We start from the raw sequence: 21,645 nt of genomic DNA on the forward strand, positions 1-21,645 counted from the left end.
ATTCTATTCAAAACCGAATAATGTTTTTTGAACTCTGTCGATTTATGTTTCAAACAACGCAGCAACAATTTAGTAGAACAGTGTAGAGAAAGTGTCCTCCAACATGGTCGTACTGATTGTCCCAAACTACGCCCAACTCTCGCTCAACGCATCGGACCTCGCCTACCTGTTCGGCCAGTTCGTCGACATCGTCGGAATCGCGCTCCAGCCCAAATATGCGCACATCTACGTGCCAACGTTGCGCCAAGCCGCACACGCCATCAGCGAACTGCACGGCCGATTCCTCGGTGAGCAGGCCCGTGACCCTCTGCTAGTTCACAAGAGATCGTGTTCCTTCTTTGCCGAGGATCGCCTATTCAAACCCGCCATCGGGACCGCGCCCCGTCCGGAACTGGACGCCATCATCTGGCATTTATACGTCCGGAACATCCCGCGAGAGCTCGCGGACGAGCAGTTGTTCCAACTGTTCCGTCCGTTCGGAACGGTTTTGCGGTGGTATCGGCACGTTACGCGTACCTACGGGAACATGCTGCTCAAGACGGTGTTCCACTGGCGGAAGGTCGAGCAGAAGCTGGATGGGATACGGCTGGCAGGGGGACATCGTCTGCGGGTTGCGTTCGTCTGTAAAGCGTTCAGTGCGGTACCGGATGTTGCTGGAGAGGCGCCGTCGTTGGTAATATTTACACTTCATAAGGTAGCCCCCCGAATCCCCTGAAATGAATGATCTCGTCAATTACATCACAAATGGATGGGTGTGTTCCGTAAAAAAATAAAACCAACAACTACCAATCCCCTCACGACTACAAGTTCGTGTACCATTATGCTATGGGTAGAATCATGGATACCTTCTATAGTAGGGGACGGAATAAATTAACGTGCTTCGTGTTGTTTATCGCCAGTGAGCTCGCTAAACATCGTGTCACCGTGTGCGGGTACCAGATTACACGTTGCACCGCGATGTTAGGGTTGTTGTTGGTGTACGGTGCGATACGGATGCAGTTGTAAACATCCGAGTGGAGGCACAATCTGTTAACAGATTGTTTTTGTGCGGATTTCTACTAGGTTTCGTGCACAAATTGCGTTTTGAATTTGTCTTAAAAAATTTATTCCATGATTTTTTTAGCCTTAGTAAAACGTGGCCCGTACAAAACAGTTAAAAGGTCGCATTTACCAAGTCTATGGTAGTCGTTCCAGGTGTGATTCATGCTATCATCCTAATTCTTCAATCGTAGTAAAGAAGTCGATTTTTTTGTCTAAGCGTAGTAAAGAATTAAAAAATAAACAGTGACACTAAAAACAAAGAAAAAAATTATTTGTTGTAAATTCATTGTTTTTTTTACCATTTTTTTTCGATTTCTCCATTACAAAAGATCGTTTGAAAAGCATTTTTTTTATTTTTTTTTATTTGGATGAAACTTTGTGTGTACTTTTTCAATCAACAAAGCAATTATTTTGCATCTTTGGTTCGTCTGCACAAGTCTACATAGAATTCGGTCAATACAAAAGATTCAAATATTCAAAAAACTGTTTCTTGAGATCTAATTTTCAGATCGATTTGGTGTCTGCGCCAAAGTTGTGGGTATTGCGTAGAACTTTTCAGAAAAACAGTGAAACTCTGAGAAAAAAAAAACATATTTTTTAGTTGGACTTTTCACACCAAAAATTTATTTGCAAAATAAATTTAAATAATCGAAAATAATTTGAAAATTTTGAAAAAAAAAAATCGGAAATTTCCATATTTCTTTTACATTAAAAATTGGACACATATTTGTTGTTGTTGTCCTTTACAAATTAAAAGATTTTATTTTTGGCAACGTAAAGAGAACTTATTTTTTTCCTGAGTTTTTTTTCAGATGCTCCTTAAATGTCTTTGAAGCAAATTTATAGAAAATTTTCTGGTCCTTTCGAAAAAAAATATGGTCATAACTTTTACATGTATAAGAAAGCCACGTTAGGGACCATCCATAAACCACGTGGACAATTTAGGGGGGGGGGGGTATGGCGATTGTCCACGTTCCATACAAAAAAGATTTTTTTTGTATGGACAATTGTCCACGAAGGGGGGGGTTTGAGATTCCCTAAAAAGTGTCCACGTGGTTTATGGATGGTCCCTTATCAGCAAAAAAAAAACAATTGCACAAAAACGGTTCACGATATCAAACTTATTTAAAATACTTTCCGATTTCAAATTTGATTTGATATCTAAAATAAAGCTTTAAGATAATTTTTGACTTTTTTTTTGAATTTTCAAAAAATTATTAAAAATAAGTTTTTGGATCTTCTTGCGTGGACGGTTGCCAAAATTGTTTAAAGAGTATAAGGGACGATCCAATGATGCAATATGAATTTTTAATCATTGAAAGTACAAAGTTTCATCAAAATAAATGAAATGCGAAAAATTATCGTTATCCGCTGTCTCATATAATTGCTCTACTATCCTTTTAAAGGACGTAACCTTGATTGTGAACAAGCACACTCAACGTAAATTGTCACTAAATTCATTCATTGCATCCAAAGTTATGCCGTTTTGAAAAATTACTACGGATCTGATTGTTTTCATTTTTCACATTTTCCAAACCACTTTAACAATGTTTAAGAATAATTCGCATCAAATGATATTAAAACATAGGTTGAGACATAACAATAGTTTGATTGCGATCCAATCTGGCTGAGTCTTTTGAAGATGTGCAGATTCATGGTAAGATCTTTCCATCATTATTTTTGCTAAATGATTATATTTTCCTATATTATTATAAAATTAAATAAATAGCCATCCTACCCATTCCCCACTCTCCCGTGCCTCAATCCCAAATTGACCAATTCCGCTTCCATCCTAAAAAAAACTATATCTACCAAATTTACACTAACACACCACACCTAACTGATTCGACGCATCCTTCCTCCCCTGTAGATTCTGTGAAATGTGATCCGTTCACAGAATCCTCTCTGCGGTAAACACAACGCAGTAGGGCTGGCCGCTTTGATTTTTGTATTACATTTTTGGGTATTCTCGGATGTACTGCAATTATTAATATTGACAAGAAAAGTGCTTGGGGCGTAATCTAATCACAAGACTTTCCAGCATGCTTTTATCGGACTGGCTGCGTTTGTGTTATATTAGATTAGATGAAGATCCCTACTTTATTAGTCAATACCGGCGCCCTTCCAAGAAGCCTGCAGTTCAACGAAAGGGAGGAATGTTAGTCCGATAGTTGAAGTTGCAGACTCATCATCAAGCATACGATTTTTTTTTTTTTTTTATTTGTTGCCCAATGGGCATTGGGTTAAGTTCACTGCGACCACCTGAGAAGGCTATCTTTTGTGATGTACCCTGGTTACTGTCCATACTACAAATTACTCGTATCCATTGGATCACGATGCTATGGGGAGGAATTTCATAACAGACCCGTCGGCGAGCCTTCCGAGCAACGATGCTATGGGAAGGTCTTTCTGGTTAATGCACAAAATCACTCACACACAGTTATTTTGCTCCACTATTATCCCGACGAATCCAGCGCTATTGGTATCCTAACATGTATAGGTCATCGGTGAAATTTTCAAGTTATCAAGTTTTAGTGAAAAAAGTCGATTTTTTGCCGTTTTCGTCTTTTTCCCATTTTTGCGCGTGGTGCGCCGAAAAACCCAGTTTTAATTTAAAAAAAAAATCGTAGCTCAGAAAATTGAAAACATAACTTCACCATTTTTTTTATATGTTATGTAAAATTTTCAAGGAATCAGGTAAAAATATTTTCAGACTAAGGCTCTTTGGTCCCGACACCCTCAAAACAGCATTTTAATTTTTCATACGACCTTTGCAAATGTTAAGCTAGATTTTTGAAACTTTCTGCTAATCACTCTTCTTTTGCGTCTAAGATAGCTAAAATCAGATTGAATGGCGCGGAGATATGAATTTTTGAAAAAAGTGTTTTTTTGCGAAAAATGACGAAAATGGCCATTTTTTGGACCACCCTAACACGGCGTAGGTCACCCTAATGGGCAAACAAAAAAATACGGTTATAATTATTTTGGCAAAGGAACCCCTAGAAAAATTTTGAGCCCGCTCGGAGAACTTTTTTTTTAATCATGCTGTTTTCGTGGGGAATTGCTGTACATAGAAATGACTTTTTCACCTTAAAAAAATAAACCCTTATTAAAAAAATGTATACACAATTTACCCGACGCCGTGCCTTCCGATCAACGTTGATATAGAAAGGGCTTTGAAAATCACTAAACAATTAATTAAGATTACACAAGCACATAAAACACAAATTACTCAACGAAAATGACGCTCAAAACACAAATAATTCAGTAAGACAAGCGGGTGGCCTCGTCGCAGCACACAATTCACGACAAAATAGCGAAACAAAAGGCACACAAAAATAAATCACTTTTCACTCCGAATATTTTTACAACCACGCGCTCCCTTTGCCAACTATGCACTCTGAACACGATCACGAATATACAAGCCATAGTCTCAACATTTGAATGTAAAAAGTGTTTTAAAATGCATGTTACACTAGTTCAGCTGTTTTGCAATCATTAATTTAAAAAAATGTAAGATTTGGCGAAAACAAAAAAAAATTGTGAATAAAAATTTAAAACAAAATTTGAATTAACCTTAGACAATTTTGATTTTTTTGGCATGCCAAGGCTTCGTCTCCGCCAGGTTGATTGAATTTTTTATTGCGCATTTTCGAGAAAAACGACGTCGTCGGCGGCGACGGACGACACGAAAGTAAACACATAATATTCTAGTGTGTGTGTGTGTGTGTGTGCAACCAACCAAACGGGACCACGCGGCCGCTTCTTACAAATTGAGTTGTTTCCATGTATTTTTAGATCTATATTCTATACATGCAAATAACTCGCATAGGCATTTGGAAGGTGTTAGCTCTGCCGAGCTTCGGTGACCCATTTCTACGCTGGCTAGCCGAGCGCGAGGTCCCTCAGCTTGAGTCGACAAGCCCCGCCCTGAAGAACGTTTGCATCAATCGGATTCAAACGTTATTTAGAACTTCCGAACCCTCGTCAAATGGACAAGGACCCAGCGCGTATATAGTTGGTAGATACAGTATTCGTAATTCCAATCATAGCTCACCAAGTTGCGATGGCCTAGTGGTTAGCATTTTTGCTTACCAATCTAAAGGACGGGGGTTCGAACCCCGACTCGAGCGACTTTGATTTTTCGTTCATGTTCAGAGTTTCAAGATTTATATTTCCTTTACTTTCTCGTTGGGAGCAGATGGGAATCGAACCCAGGACCATTCGCTTAGAAAGCGAACACCGTAACCAGTCAGCCACGGCCGCTCCTAGTAAACACATAATATTCTAGTCTGTGGAAATTCAGGCAGAGGGGGAACAGGAGTCCTCGATTGGAATGTTAAAGGCATGACTAACAAATCTCCGTTCGGAATGAGTTGATTCCAAAGCAAATCAATCAGTCGGAGTGGAGGGGTGGAGAACGGAGTACATCAACAAAGGAGCAATTCTCTACGAAATCGGTCTTTTTTCTTCAATTTTAATTTTTGTATTTTTTAATCCTGCTGAAACTTTTTTGGTGCCTTCGGTATGCCCAAAGAAGCCATTTTGCATCATTAGTTTGTCCATATAATTTTCCATACAAATTTGGCAGCTGTCCATACAAAAATGATATGTGAAAATTCAAAAATCTGTATCTTTTGAAGGAATTTTTTGATCGATTTGGTGTCTTCGGCAAAGTTGTAGGTATGGATACGGACTACACTGGAAAAAAATAATACACGGTAAAAAAAATTTGGTGATTTTTTTATTTAACTTTTTATCACTAAAACTTGATTTACAAAAAAACACTATTTTTAATTTTTTTAATTTTTTGATATGTTTTAGAAGGCATAAAATGCCAACTTTTCAGAAATTTCCAGGTTGTGCAAAAAATCACTGACCGAGTTATGAATTTTTTAATCAATACTGATTTTTTCAAAAAATCGAAATTTTGGTCGTAAAAATTTTTCAACTTCATTTTTCGATGTAAAATCAAATTTGCAATCAAAAAGTACTTTACTGAAATTTTGATAAAGTGCACCGTTTTCAAGTTATAGCCATATTTAAGTGACTTTTTTGAAAATAGTCACAGTTTTTCATTTTTTTAAATTAGTGCACATGTTTGCCCAGTTTTGAAAAAAATATTTTTGAAAAGCTGAGAAAATTCTCTATATTTTGCTTATTTGGACTTTGTTGATACGACCTTTAGTTGCTGAGATATTGCAATGCAAAGGTTTAAAAACAGGAAAATTGATGTTTTCTAAGTTTCACCCAAACAACCCACCATTTTCTATCGTCAATATCTCAGCAACTAATGGTCCGATTTTCAATGTTAATATATGAAACAATTGTGAAATTTTCCGATCTTTTCGAAAAAAATATTTTTGGAATTTTCAAATCAAGACAAACATTTTAAAAGGGCGTAATATTGAATGTTTGGCCTTTGTAACTTGAAAACGGTGCACTTTATCAAAATTTCAGTAAAGTACTTTTTGATTGCAAATTTGATTTTACATCGAAAAATGAAGTTGAAAAATTTTTACGACCAAAATTTCGATTTTTTGAAAAAATCAGTATTGATTAAAAAATTCATAACTCGGTCAGTGATTTTTTGCACAACCTGGAAATTTCTGAAAAGTTGGCATTTTATGCCTTCTAAAACATATCAAAAAATAAAAAAAATTAAAAATAGTGTTTTTTTGTAAATCAAGTTTTAGTGATAAAAAGTTAAATAAAAAAATCACCAAATTTTTTTTACCGTGTATTATTTTTTTCCAGTGTAGTCCGTATCCATACCTACAACTTTGCCGAAGACACCAAATCGATCAAAAAATTCCTTCAAAAGATACAGATTTTTGAATTTTCATACATCATTTTTGTATGGACAGCTGCCGAATTTGTATGGAAAATTATATGGACAAACTAATGATGCAAAATGGCTTCTTTGGGCATACCGAAGGCACCAAAAAAGTTTCAGTCGGATTAAAAAATACAAAAAAAATCGAATGACCGAAATCCTAGAGAACTGCTCAAAGACCAAATGCACGAATACCGACGTATGGTTTACTAACATTATATAGTGGTGTGGGATACGAAATGTGGGTGGTATGAGATTGATTTTGGAGCAGGTTTGACGATCATCTTGTCTACCTTTCAATTTAATTAATTAAGACACGATAAGTGATAAGATTTGTTTTTGCTTTATCTAAAGAAAATCTCTCTGCGTTCAGTCACTTTGACAGAGTCAACCTTAATCCTTAGTAAATCTGTTGACCACTTTCGACCATTCACATCATCCTCCCCCCTCCCTTGCAAATTCTGAATGAAATTTTTATGAATCGTCGCCGCGCGACGTCCCAGATATCCCCGCAGAGACAGCCAAACAGTCAAACAGACCGGATGGATGCTATTTGCGAGGAACAGATGCTTGCTACAAAGATTAAATTATCGAAAAAAGAGGAAGAAGAAATGGCGTCAGCGACGCGCGACACATAGTCAGGAAAAAATCCGGTGACGAGACGCCCACAATTTTTCGTTGTGATCGCAAAACTGTCCTAAATCATTTTTGCTGCGAGACTGTCATGGTTGAAAACCATCGACACTGTTAAGAAAATGCTACGTCATTTGTGGATGACGCCCTGTTGGAGCCAAATTGGGAAGGAAAGCGCCGCGATGTTGCTCCTTAATTCACTTTCGCCGACGGCCTCAGCCATGATGACATGTTTGTGTGTTCGTTCACAACTGATGGAAGCCATGAGTCAGCTGCAGACATCTCCTCGCAAAGTGCAATTATAAATATAGCTTTTACGACCGGGGAATTGGGGTTGGCGTTTTAAGTAGGATAATCTTATTTCGAGTTTCGTCTGGGTCAAACGGGCAAAAATATAACATATAAATAACATTGCAAATCTATTAAAACAAGTTCAACGATTTTTCAGAAATTAATTCAGAGTTTATTTCCAAAACAAATCTCGGCGGCGAAGGAAAGTAACGAAAAACGCGCGCGCTCGATCTGGAATTGTTTATAAATAACCTGAAAATTTAATTTATACCGTACCGCGCAGCGGCTGCGCCCACACAGTTTGCTCGAAAACTTATGAATGGATTAGCGCGCGTGTGAATTTGCGGTTTCTTCGCCTCCATTCATCCGTTGACCGTGCGCCGTGGTCAATGAGCTGTGTATTGCTTCTAATTTCTGTTTGTCCCATGTATTATATTTGTTTACTTGTTTAGCGCAAGCCAATGTGCGAATCAATTACTAATGTGAGCTCTCTTTCTCCCTTCTTTTCCAGGGCGAGAAGAACAACGGCTATGAGGTGCTGTACCAGAACATGAAGTATGGCCTGTCCGCGACCAAGGAGCTGGCCGAGTACTTCCGCGAGCGGTCCAACCTCGAGGAGTACAACTCGAAGCTGCTCACGAAGCTCGCCAACAAGGCGGGCTCGGGCGGCGGCGGCACCTTCTCGCCGCTCTGGATCATCCTCAAGTCCACCACGGAGCGGCTGTCCGAGCTGCACGCCGCCAAGGTCCAGAAGCTGAGCGAGCTCGTCAAGAACATCACCAAGTACGCCGAGGAGCTGCACAAGAAGCACAAAACGGTCAAGGAGGAGGAGTCGGGCACCCAGGATGCGGTCCAGGCGATGAAGGACTCGACGGCGGCCGTCGCCAAGGCCAAGGACGTGTACAACGCCCGGCTGCAGGAGCTCGAGAAGGCCCGCAAGGACAGTTCGACCAAGGAGACGGAAAAAGCGGAGGCGAAGCTGCGCAAACAGCAGGACGACTACAAGGCGCTGGTCGAGAAGCACAACATCATCAAGCAGGAGTTTGAGAAGAAAATGACAATAACGTGCAAGGTGAGTGGACCTTCTTCTTCTGCTGCTGATGATGATGCAGTTCAATTTGCGTGGGACAAATTGGGTGGAGGTAAAGTTGATTAAAATCAGCAAATTACGAAGCGAGAGGGTGGGATTCGGAAAAAGCAATTACTCCTTGTCGTCGTGAAGATTTCAGATTTATGTTAACTAAATTGGGTTATCGATGATGGGAGGAAGACGTTGCTCGAAGCGGGAGTGTGTTGATTGAATGTTGAATTATAAAAACTGTTACGCGCTGTTGCTTCTGTTGCTGGCGCTGGGAAGTTTTGGTGAAATTTGCTGCTGAAATTGCACTTCCCTAACACAGATGTGAACTTTAAGTATCAAGAATCAGACAAATTTTCAGTAAAACTAGCGTTTCCGACAAACAGCATTCATTTTCAAGTACCGTAAAACAGGGTGACATAGACAGGATTTCAATTTATTTTTTAAATATTATTCAACCGGGAAGACTTTTCTTATGATTTTTTATAAGTTTTTCCTTGTATATCAATGAAATAAACTTCTGGGTAATTCTCCGCCAACTCACCCAGCAGTTGCCCCGACCCCTCTTCGATTTGCGTGAAACTTTGTCCTAAGGGGTAACTTTTGTCCCTGATCACGAATCCGAGGTCCGTTTTTTGATATTTCGTGGCGGAGGGGCGGTACGACCCCTTCCATTTTTGAACATGCGAAAAAAGAGGTGTTTTTCAATAATTTGCAGCCTGAAACGGTGATGAGATAGAAATTTAATGTCAAAGGAACTTTTATGTAAAATTAGACGCCCGAGTTAATGGCATTCTCAGAATCCAGAAAAAACGTATTTTTCATCGAAAAAACACTGAAAAGTTAAAAAATTCTCCCATTTTCCGTGAGTAATATTCAACCAACCAAATTTTCAACATTCCAAAATTCAACTTTTTGTTGCTGTGCGCCCCTCCGTCACGAGATATCATAAAACGGACCTCGGATTCGTGATCAGGGACAAAAGTTACCCCTTAGGACAAAGTTTCACGCTAATCGAAGAGGGGTCGGGGTAGGGCGTCCAATTTTCCCGGGTTTTGAATTTCCCGGGAAACGGGAAAAATATTTTTGGAATCCCGGGAATTCCCGGGATCCCGGGAAATTTTTGAATCAGTAATAAAATCTATGTTTCATTATATTTGTTATGTTTTCAAGCTTAAAATCATTGAATTAGCTTAATAATATCAAATGGTTATAATCCTCACTTCAATCTAAACAAAGACGACAGTTTTAAAATAGCCTAAAAGAATTTTTTTTTGTCTTTGTGGTGTTTAGAATTTTATATCAACTACTATTTTTAATTCCAGTATGCCCTGGAGATGGAGCCACACGTTGCCGTCGTTTCAGGGCTACTTGCAAAGATGGTTTCCGATGTTGATATATATCACACATTTATTTTATATTTATATACTTGTGTTGATAGAAATCACAGCTTTTATAATATGTAAAATTGCAAGATATTGATTTTTCCTAACAGATTTTACGAACAAGAATATTGAGATTCATATTCTTGTTCGTAAAATCTGTTAGGAACAGGTTTAAATCTATTTGATAATGGGGAGGAATAGTTAGTTTTTTTTGTAACTTTTTCTAGGTTGTTTAATACTTCCAGACTCCAGTTATGTGTAAGCCAGTTTAGTAATGCTATCAGAATCTCTGATTTCAATTCAAGTGGTATACTAACCATTCTGAATTGTCAAAAAATCCATAGAGTCTCGATCAATCAATAATGAAATGATATCGGACAAAATTCGTTAATCTGTTGAACTAACGGTTTTCGGATTATGGTTGTATCGACCATTGTTGCGAATCGAGGATCTACTGGAGTTTTGACGATCAAATAGAGCCTAACATTTCAAAAGGACACACAGGTGTGAACAGGATTGTGTCTCTTTCACTCAAATAATAGTTTACATAAGGTATGATAGGGATGCACTCTTGTTTGCAAAGCTTGTGTGCCCGAATGAAATGGAAGGCACGAAATAGTCGTATTAACAACGAGTGTTCAACTTGTCAAATATGAACATTTCATTATTGTATATTGTTTTTGGAAGCAGCAAGACAGGTTTTAAAACTAGGTAAAGAAATGTTTGGCTTTGTAATCAAAATTTCGGGGATTTGAGATTCAAGTTACTTTCAGACAGTTTATTTGAGGTTGATTCAAGTTAGTTAGTTTTCCCAGAAAAAAGGCCTTAAGATTTATGTTCCCTTGACAAGTTAGTTTTCTTCTTTAATTTTCCAGTAAATTTATTTGATTTCCTTTAAATTTGAAATACATCATAGGTTAAATCTCAAATTAGTTTTAGATTAAATCATAATTTCAGATTTCTTTTATTCAGTTTTAAAGCTAGTTTAACGTAACTGCTCAAGTCATCTAAGTTCTTACTACTCACACCCTACACTAATTTTCTTTCACCTTCCCCCTCCCGATCCCCTATATCTTCCGGTGGTGTTCATTTGGTATGCAATACTAGTTCGGCCACTACCCTTTTTTCCACAAGAAACCGGACTTGGACTGACTTGAGGCCGCGTCCCCCACCTTGCTCCGTAAAACGAAAACGAAAACGAAACTACTATTTTTAATTCCAGTATGATTAATCAGTTTTTTATTTGCGAATCAAATTACATAATTCTTGAGTTTTTTTTTTTTGAAAAGGTCCAATAAGCTTTTGTTTTCCATATGTTTATAGGACCTATTCAAAAAAAACTTTGGAATTCTTTCATATTTTTTTTCTTTTATATATATTTTATATGACATGACTAAAACAGCTAGAAAACAAACAATGACAATAAATAAAATGATACCAGTCAATGTAAAATTTTAGATAAGTTTTGAATTCATTGTTTTATATAAAACATATTTTACAAATTATCTTCAAGTTACTACCGCCAACCGAGGGAAAATCAGAATTACAGTCTAAATAGGTACAGGAGATTTTAGAGCAATACATTTGGAAGTACAAATTGTTTTGTTCTGTTACTGTTTCAACCGAAGTAGTCCAAAACGTCATGCAAATATTTTTTGCTTTAATAGCTGTATTTATTCGTTACATTTGTACGAATTTGCCCTAGATGCCGGTGTTTGATTATAAATAATTTGATATGAGATTTATTTTTTTTAATTTAAAATCGAAAATATACGTAAAAATATCCAGTTTTTCAAAAAAATAAAATAATAGAGAAAAAATTTAAAGCACTAGGCATTTTGCGGACCTGGTAATTCAAATTATAATATTTTTTCCTTAAATGCCAATTTAATGCTAAGATTTGCTGAATACAAATTTTAATTCATTTTATTGTTCTACTATTTTCACAACCAAATCTGAATTTCCAGACCAAAATATGATTTTTTTTTTCAATTTCGGGAATTCCCGGGACAAATTATAGAAAATCCCGGGATTCGGGAATTCCCGGTTTAGGAAAAATCCCGGGATTTTTGTCCCGGGAATTCCCGGGATGGACGCACTAGGTCGGGGCAACTTTTCCCGTGTGTGTGAGTTGGTAGAGAATTACCCTTCTATATAGTTGATAAAAGATGTGTTGACGTACACAGAAAAAAAAGTTGTTTTTTGGAATGTTGAAAATTTAGTAGGTTGAATATTACCTCTTTATTTGTGTAATATTACATAAAAAATGTGTAAAAATTTGAACGTGATGGATATGGGGTGGGTCTCGTGGCGCAGGGGTAGCGGCTTCGGCTGCCGATCCCGATTATGCTATGAGACGCGGGTTCGATTTCCGCCTTATCCACTGAGCTTCTATCGGATGGTGAAGTAAAACGTCGGTCCCGGTTTCTCCTGTCTCGTCAGAGGCGCTGGAGCAGAAATCCCACGTTAGAGGAAGGCCATGCCCCGGGGGGCGTAGTGCCAATAGTTTCGTGATGGATATTCATTAAAAACTGAGGAAAATTCATCATTTTTTGGGGTAAAATTTATCATTTATTTTGCCACAAAATCTGTCACAATTTCCTGATGAATATTACCATCATTTTTTTCTGTGTATATTCAACATTTTTTTTTATTGATTTTCGAAAGAATTTCTTGCTCTTTAGTGTTTTTTTTTCTGAATTTATAAAAAACGGTTCCAGAGTATGGGTCAGCGAACAACGGCATGATCGTAGATTGACATATCTTTTGATTTCATGAAGTTTGATATGTCGGATGATAGGTTTTATCTCATAATCCGGAAGTGTCCCCAAGGGATCACAAGTAGCCGGTTCCAGATTGGCCAGAATGCCTAAGCGAACAACGGCATGACAGTAGATTGACATATCTTCCAATTTCATGAAGTTTGATATGTCGGATGACAGGGTTTTTCTCATATTGCGTGAGTGTCCCCAAGGGGCCACCGGTACTTGGTTCTAGAATGGCCAGAATGGGTCAGTGAACATCGGCATGGCCGTACATTGACATATTTTTCAATTACATGAAGTTTGAAATGTCGGATGCTAGGGTTTCTCTCATATTCCGGAAGTGTCCCCAAGAGGTCACCGGTACCCGGTTCTAGAATGGCCAGGCGATCAACGGCATTACCGTAGATTGACATATCCTTAAATTTCATGCCGTTTGATATATCGGATAATAGGGTTTCTCTCATAATCCGGAAGTGTCCCCAAGGGTCCATCGGTAACCGGTTCCAGATTGGCCAGAATGGGCCATATATCTTTCAATTTCATGGAATTTGATGTGCAACATGATAAGTTTTCATCAAAAAAGTCAAGTTAGCCGGATTTCCGGAACCGGTAGGTCACCTGGCCCTGATATTAATATTTGTGGTCAAAGTACAGGTAAATACCCGTCGAATGCAACCTGATTGGTTGAAATTTGCGGGGGTATACAGTAGCGTGGCTCACGGATATATGAAAAAGACAAAAGTGTTCAATTTCGAACGCCTCGCTCGGAATTTTGTAGCAATATGGCCCTAGAACATAGCCTGAAATTTTGAGCGCATTAGGTTAAGGTTTAGTACTCCCACCATTGGCCTGAAGTTAGCATGGAACTTCTAAAAATTTACTATAGGAAATTTTCACATTTAACCTCATCTTAGAGAAAATTTCCCAAAACCCAATCAAATTTTCCTATTCTCAAGTTTCTTATAGGTTTTGATCCGGGGAACAACTTTGTAGAACATCGCAAAGCGCTAGGGATTGATCCCGAAAAGATACAGGATATTTTTTGGAGTTTGGAAAACAAATTTAACGTGCCCCTAAAATTTGCCTGTATCTTTCCGGGATTAATTCCTAGCGCTTTATGATGTTCTACAAAGTTGTTCCCCGGATCAAAACCTATAAGAAACCTCTATTTTGAGAAAAAATCATAGGGCATAGGAAAACTTTCTCGAAGAAGAGTTAAAAAGTTGAAAATAAATAAATTAAATTTATTGGAATTTCTTAATAACTTCAGGTCAAAAGTGGAACTACTTATCATTAACCAAATGCGCTCAAAATTTCAGGCTAGCTTCTGGGGCTATAATGCTACGAAAAAGACCCCAATACCTTTAAAGTAACATTTTTTATGGACGCTCCCCTATGGGTCGTCCGAGGTGTCAAAATCAAATTAAATTATTCGCTCTACCGCATTGCTTTGGCGTTCTCGATTGCGAGAGATTCCTACACTAAACTAGGTGTCCGACGGCTTGATTGTTGAGGCAATTGCAAACCTCTTTTTACACTTAAGCTTCCATCTACCTCGGGATTCGAACTGACGATTGTTAGTCCAACTGCCTACCAGCGACTCGACCGAGGCAGGACTCAGGGAGACGACTCCTTCACCTGGAATGAGCTTACGAGCTAACCTCTAGGTTGGACCGGGGCCAACATTTACTTCCCCGTCCGACGGAAGGCGTGGTCAGACAAATCTCGTACCGGGACCGTCTAGAATCGAACCCAGGCCGACTGGGTGAGAGGCAATCACGCTTACCCCTACACCACGGTTCACGGCGTCAGAGGTGTATTTATTTTATAAAATGTTTATTTATACTATAAATTTAATGTCAAAAAATGACAAGGTTCTAGCATAAGCATATAGCATAAGAATGGTAAATTTAATTAAAAAAAAACGCGGACAAGGACTCCAATACCGTAGGAAGGTTAAAACAGGTGAAAGGCCATTAGAGGGTTAAAATGGATTTGGGATCAATGATTTAAACAGGGTATTGTCCGCAGATTTTGGGAAAACCCTGACGCAAATTCCTGTTAAAACGAATATTGTTTTTTCTTTTCAAATTTTGCAAGGTACTTGATGTTGACATCCGCATTAGGGAAGTGGATGCCAATGCATTGGATAGCATTTCAAAACGAGGGTACAAAAATATCTAACGACCCTTTTTCTCCCGTATTGCAGCGCTTCCAGGACCTCGAAGAGGCCCACCTCAAGCAGATGAAGGAGTTCCTGACGTCGTACATGGAAATCGTGCAGAACAACTTCGACCTGGTTGGCCAGGTAGGTTGAGCGTCGTCCTCAAGTTGTAACAAGTAACATTTACCAATATCCTTTTCCCCCACCCACCCACAGGTTCACCACGATCTGAAGCGCCAGTTCCTGGAGCTGACGGTGGACAAGCTGCTGGAACAGTTTGTGCTCAACAAGTACACCGGCCTGGAGAAGCCAGGTAAGTACGGCGGCGTCCCCTGCACCACGATCAGCCCCGCGAATCTGGTCCACGCAAATTGTCAGTCGTTTCGGTTTTGATTTAGACGCTAACGTGGTTGAGTTTTTTTTTGAGTTGTTCATGTCAAGCAAATTTTCTTCTTTGATTTTGAATGATCTTGTCATGTTGCTTTCGGATATTGATTTGCGCGACACTAGACTGTTTTTTGGTTTTGATTTTTTGTAAAGTGCATAATACGTGTAAATTCATACCTCTCAAGATGCGAATCTCGGGGGGCGCGACAAGCTTTAATTCGTTAGTTTTTGTTTGATTATTTTTGAACTTGTTTTGTCTGCGAATCGTAAAAGTCGCATGAAGAAGAGCAGTTTTGTTTTGCGTTTTGTAACTCTATGTTTGGTTTTGTTTTTTTTTCTGTGTTTGGTTTTTGATTTTTCTCTCTTCCCTTAATTCATGCGTGCGCGCGGCAGAGTTTATAGAGCTTGATTTGGTCAACTTGTCCGGTGGTTCCCTAGCGTCGGCATCGGCCACCAGCAATAACCTGCTCGTGAACACATCCATCAGCCCGAGCGCGGCGACCAGCCCAGGAGGAGGAGGAGGAGGAGGAGGCTCGGTGACGGATTCGCCGGCCCTGTCCACGACCAGTTCGTCCCAGCCGGTGCCGATTGTGAAGAAGGAAAGCAACCTGCGGAGCTGGTTCACGTCCAGCTCGAGTGCCGCCGTGCCGACCAACTCGCCGGTCAATCTGTCCACGTCGTCACCGACGGCCTCGGGGGGAATGGGCGGACGGGGTGGTGGCAACCTGCTGGACGCCCTCGCAGGTAGCGCCGACCGTCCGCTGTCCCCGGTGGCGGCCAGTGGGGACTCGTCCGCGTCCAGTTCGGCCCAAAGTACGGCAAAGACAAGTAAACCCTTTTACGGCGACTTTCTTAGCAAGACTAATCACAATCAGTCAACACCACAAAACAAGCAACAGCAAACGCCGCAAATGAAACAGGAACAAGATTCGCAACAACCACCACCACAACAACAACAACAACAAAAATCTTCCCGCCGCACTACCTCCCTTTTAAATCTCTTCATGTCTAACTCCCAGGGTAATTTTTTTGAAACTATTGATTTATTTTTCTCTACTCAAAATTATTTCAATCGAAAAAAAACACAACACTTTCATCCGATTTAGTCACCAGCATAATTATTCACTCTTTTTGACAAAATACTCTCTCCGACAGAATTGCGTTTTGGCACACTTTGTTTCGCTCTTTTCACTCTCTCACACTATCTTCAAGAGAGAGAGCGAGCGAAAGAAAAGCAAACGCAACTCTCTCAAAGAGAGAGAAAAAACCACTAACACATAGTAACATCGTTCTCTGTTTTGTTGGAATCATTCGCAACCAGATTTGTGATTGACACCCTTTTACCACTACGTTAACCCAGTGTTCATCATTTTCAGTTGTTCTACACTTCTTTGTTATTTCGCTACAATTTTCTACTCATTTTTCTTTTATTTAAAAAGTGGTAACTATGCTGCGCGCGCTAAATTGTTTTCTCACGTTATCTTTCACTTTTCCTGTGTTAATATTCGCTCGTTTTTTTTCTCTCTCCTCTATTTTCCACCCACTTGTGTATCCTGCCAGTAGTAGTCTCTCTTTTGTACTCTCACACTTTTTGTTTTCCTGTTCTTGCTATCAAATCTCTGGCGGGCTGCTGAAGCCCACCGGCAACTCGTCATGTAGTAGACCATAGAGACACGGACATAAACACACCTACAGACACGCTCACATTAACACATGTGATTATCATTTTTTTTTTCATTTTGTTTGTTGCTGAAAAGATAACATTTATATATATTTTTTAAATTTAGCATTGAAGCTTGCAATTTATTCTTCGGGCCAAAGTAGAGAGCTAATCTTTACAAAAAAAATATATATATATAAAGCTGAAAATCTTTTTGTAATGTTGTTATGAAGAATGTTTCACTTGAGAATGACATTTGAGAAGTGCGTAAATTATTACAATATTTTTGCATTTCGTTATTTCAATATTGTTACATTTCGAAACCGTTGCATCGTATCAAAAAGTGGTCAAATAAAAAAATATAGGGGTTTTGGCGGGCTTTCTGAAAAAAACTACACTGAAAAAAATACCCCCCGCAAAATTAGTTAAAATGTCAAATTTTAAGGTGAGCCTTTAATTTTTTTGTATTTTTTTTTTGTAGATGAGCAATTCTCTACGAAATCGGTCTTTTTTTTATCTAATTTTAATTTTTGTATTTTTTCATGCGACTGAATCTTTTTTTGGTGCCTTCGGTATGCCCAAATAAGCCATTTTGCATCATTAGTTTGTCCATAAAACTTTCCATACACATTTGGCAGCTGATATATATTGATATTTGAAAATTCAAAAATCTGTATCATTTGAAGGAAGTTTTTGATCGGTTTGGAGTCATCGGCAAAGTTGTAGGTATGGATAAGGACTACACTGAATAAAATGATACAGGGTAATTTTTTTTGTGATTTTCAATTTCACTTTTTGTCACTGAAACTTGAATTGCAAAAAACACCTTTCATTTTTTTTAATTTCTGATATGTTTTATAAAATGCCAACTTTTCAGAAATTTTCAGAATGTGTCCTTTTGAAATGTTAGTCTTTGTTTATTTTTTTTAAGTATTGTTTTCGAACACTCTTCATTTTTTTATATTCTGATAAGTTTTAGGGGACATCAAATGTCAACTTTTCAGAAATTTCCAGAATGTGCCCTTTTGAAATGTTAGTCTTGGTTTAATTTTTTTAAGTATTGTTTTCGAAAAGATCGGAAAATTTCACGAATGTTTCATATTTCAACATTGTAAATCGAACCATTAGTTGCTGAGATATCGACATTAGAAAATGGTGTTTTTTTGGGTGATACTTAGAAAACATCAATTTTCCTGTTTTTAAACCTTTGCATGGCAATGTCTCTGCAACTAAGGGTCGTATCAACAAAGTTCAAAAAAGCAAAATATAGAGAATTTTCTCAGTTTTCCAAAAAAATTTTTTTTCAAAAGTGGGTAAATGTGCACTAATTTTTAAAAAATAAAAAACTGCGACTCTTTTTAAAAAGTTACCTAAAAATGGCTATAACTTGAAAACGGTGCACTTTATCAAAATTTCACTAAAGTACTTTTTGATTGCAAATTTGATTTTACATCGAAAAATAAAGTTGAAATTTTTTTGCGACCAATATTTCGATTTGTGAAAAAAAATCAGTATTGATTCAAAAAATCATAAGTCGGTCGAAGATTTTTTGCACAGCCTGAAAATTTCAGAAAAGTTGGCATTTGATGTCCCCTAAAACATATAAAAAAATGAATAAAATAAAAAAAGTGTTTTTTTTTTTGCAAAGTTTTAGTGACAAAAAGTTAAATTAAATATCACCAAAAATTTTTTTACCGTGTATCATTTTTTTTCAGTGTAGTCCTTATTCATACCTACAACTTTGTCGAAGACACCACATCGATCCTTCAAAAGATACAGATTGTTGAATTTTCATACATCATTTTTGTATGGACAACTGCCAAATCTGTATCGAAAATTATGTGGACAAACTAACGATGCAAAATGGCTTCTTTGGGCATACCGAAGGCACCAAAAAAGTTGGAGACGGATTAAAAAAATACAAAAATTAAAATTAAAAAAAAAAGACCGGTTTTCTGGAGAATTGCTTAATAGTCAATCAGGATTCCCGTGTTCGGCCTTTGAAAATGTTGTATTTTTTCAGGAGAGTTGCTCCATCCTGTATTTTTCGTGAGGTTTGACCATTTCTAGGGGAAATTCTCGTATGTTTGGCAGGTTAAGCACTCGCTCCTAATTCCATCCAATATGCTGATTTTCACTATTCAAACAACTAATTTTGCAAAACTTTTGATAAAAACATGCTTGCTCACTTCTTATTGAGCTATTTATCACTCGATTTCAGTTGAAAACGCTTTAAATTAGCTTTAATTGAATGTCAAAGTTCCGACCTGCCAACATTAGAGGCACGCTGGAATTAGATGCTGTTCCCCTATAAACATTTGTAACGAAAAAAGTAATAATAGTGGGCTCACCTCAAGCTTACCTTCAAATTTGACTTTTCAACTAAAAAATCAAAAAAATCTCATAGAAGTGGTGTGCAGTTTTCCTTCAGTGTATTTTTTTTGACAGATACCCGTCAAATATAAATGAATAACTTTCAAGCCTTCTCAAAATATTGATGCAAAAAGTATTTCAAAATTGTTGGCTTCTACCCAAAAATTCAAAATTTCCATGAATTTTTGATTTTTTTTCTAATGTGGAATAATGCATAAATATTCCCTGAATACTTTATTTTATCAATTTTCATATTTTTTTTTCTTATTTGCACAATTTTTCTTGTCAAATAATAATTTTTTAACGATAACTCTGCTTTGCCTGATTTGAATAACATATTTTTCATTGTTGCATCCTTTTTTGTTTTCATCCAGGCCAGGCCTACTGCGTTAAATTAATTGCAAGGATGTTTCGTTGTAATGTTGCGCATTCATTCATAGACACATTTTAGTCATGTTTTCATTCTATCGGATCATCCAATTTTCTTTGGAAACATTATAAAATGTGGAACATTTTTCCTCAGAATACAATTTTATCTATTTTTCTTAGTTGTAAGTTGTATTCAAGGTTTTATTAAAAAAAAATTACAGAATACAATTTTCAAAAAAGAATAAATAACTTTTTTTGTGCAACTCAACATTAAAAAAAATGCAGAGAATAATTCAGCCGCATTTTTAGCCAACACGAGATCATCACTTTGGTTGACAGAAGATGCTTTCCCCCCCTTTTCGCTCTCTCGCAATTTTCAATTTGAACATCATCTTCAAAGGAAGGAAACATTTCCATTCATGGTAAAAGCGCGGGAAAGTACCGACACACTCAAATGAGATGGGTTTTCGTTTTTTTTCGGGCAATAAGAATGCATGTGCTATACTGACCTAGTTTCTTATTTGGTTCAGCAAAACTAGGTTGAATTTTGATAATTAGGGGATATGGGGATCGTCAAGTTAAGAAAGAGGAAACCAAGTTCAATTTTGTGTTAAGTCTACTACGAGTCCAGAGGTTACAGTCATCAAGTTTCTTTCTTTTTACATCTCTTTTAACCTGCTGAATAATCTTTTTTCAAACTTTCACACTTACACTAAACACTTTCACATTAGAACATAGTTCTCAATTTCGTTAAAACATGATTCTTACTACATTTTTGCAACTTTTTTCTCTCACATATTTTTTTTTCAATTCTTGCAACAAACCTTAAACTCATACAATAATCAAACTAAATCCAACAAAACACGGGATACAACACAGGAAGTCGCGAAAGTCGGGACTCGACGACGAGCGGTGGGGCCGATTCGGTGGTGTCCACCAGTACGACCGGCGGCGGCGGTGGTGGGACGGCTGCCATTTCGGCACCGACCAGTCCCAACGATGCCCACGACGGAAGCGGCAACGGCAACGGATACAACGGAGTGGCCAGCTCGTTTATAGGACGGAATCCGCTGCTGAGGGGATCGAAATGTAAATTTCGTTTCGTTCGATTTGAGATTTTTTTTATTTTACAAAAATTTCTTGGTTTTTTTTATCTGCAGTAAAAAGTCGGATTTTTCTCTCTTCTATTAAAAATTATTGCATTTCTCCTGTTTTTTCACTGAGTTTCTTCCATTTTGATCGGTTTGAGGTTGTATACTTTCTTTCGTCAGATTTTCTTACCCTCATTTGGTGTAAGTTTTTCCCCTCGATTTGCTATCATTTGCGCAGGTTTCTTCACCTTTCTCGGCGAACACACACTGAACACTCTTTTATCTCATTTCACTTCGAACAATTCGAGTTTTATTGGTGTGGATTTTATTACCTAAGTAGTGGCAATCTTTTCTTACAAGTAGTTAACAGAGTAGAATGGTTCTGTGACAATTTCCAAAGTTGTAGAATCAAGTAGAAAATAACCAATTCGGTCTTCTGAGGGTGTCTTCGGTTATGATTATTCATTTTTCAAAGTATTTTTTTCCAGTAAAACAAATTACAGGTACTGTTACAATTACGAATATCTAGATATATTTTCATATGCAGCAATGTTTTATAGATTGTTGACAAT

General features: G+C 37.7%; 1 protein-coding gene across 21 annotated transcripts in view; it reads left to right on the plus strand.

The window, feature by feature from the left end:
- The window catches only part of LOC120426072 (F-BAR domain only protein 2), a 76,192-nt gene that overhangs the window by 33,053 nt on the left and 21,494 nt on the right, over positions 1-21,645 (plus strand). For 15 of the 21 annotated variants that reach the window (XM_039590759.2, XM_039590760.2, XM_039590780.2 and 12 more), the window contains 5 exons: positions 8,313-8,873; positions 15,239-15,337; positions 15,410-15,506; positions 15,974-16,600; positions 20,862-21,071. In XM_039590759.2, coding sequence (XP_039446693.1) covers positions 8,313-8,873; positions 15,239-15,337; positions 15,410-15,506; positions 15,974-16,600; positions 20,862-21,071 — 1,594 coding nt within the window. Of the gene's footprint in view, positions 1-88; positions 674-8,312; positions 8,874-15,238; positions 15,338-15,409; positions 15,507-15,973; positions 16,601-20,861; positions 21,072-21,645 lie in introns of those variants that run through there. The other 6 variants (XM_039590775.1, XM_039590761.2, XM_039590762.2 and 3 more) reach the window with 6 other exon arrangements.

This window comes from Culex pipiens, chromosome 3, assembly GCF_016801865.2.
Source record: "Culex pipiens pallens isolate TS chromosome 3, TS_CPP_V2, whole genome shotgun sequence".
NCBI classification, from domain to species: Eukaryota; Metazoa; Arthropoda; class Insecta; order Diptera; family Culicidae; genus Culex; species Culex pipiens.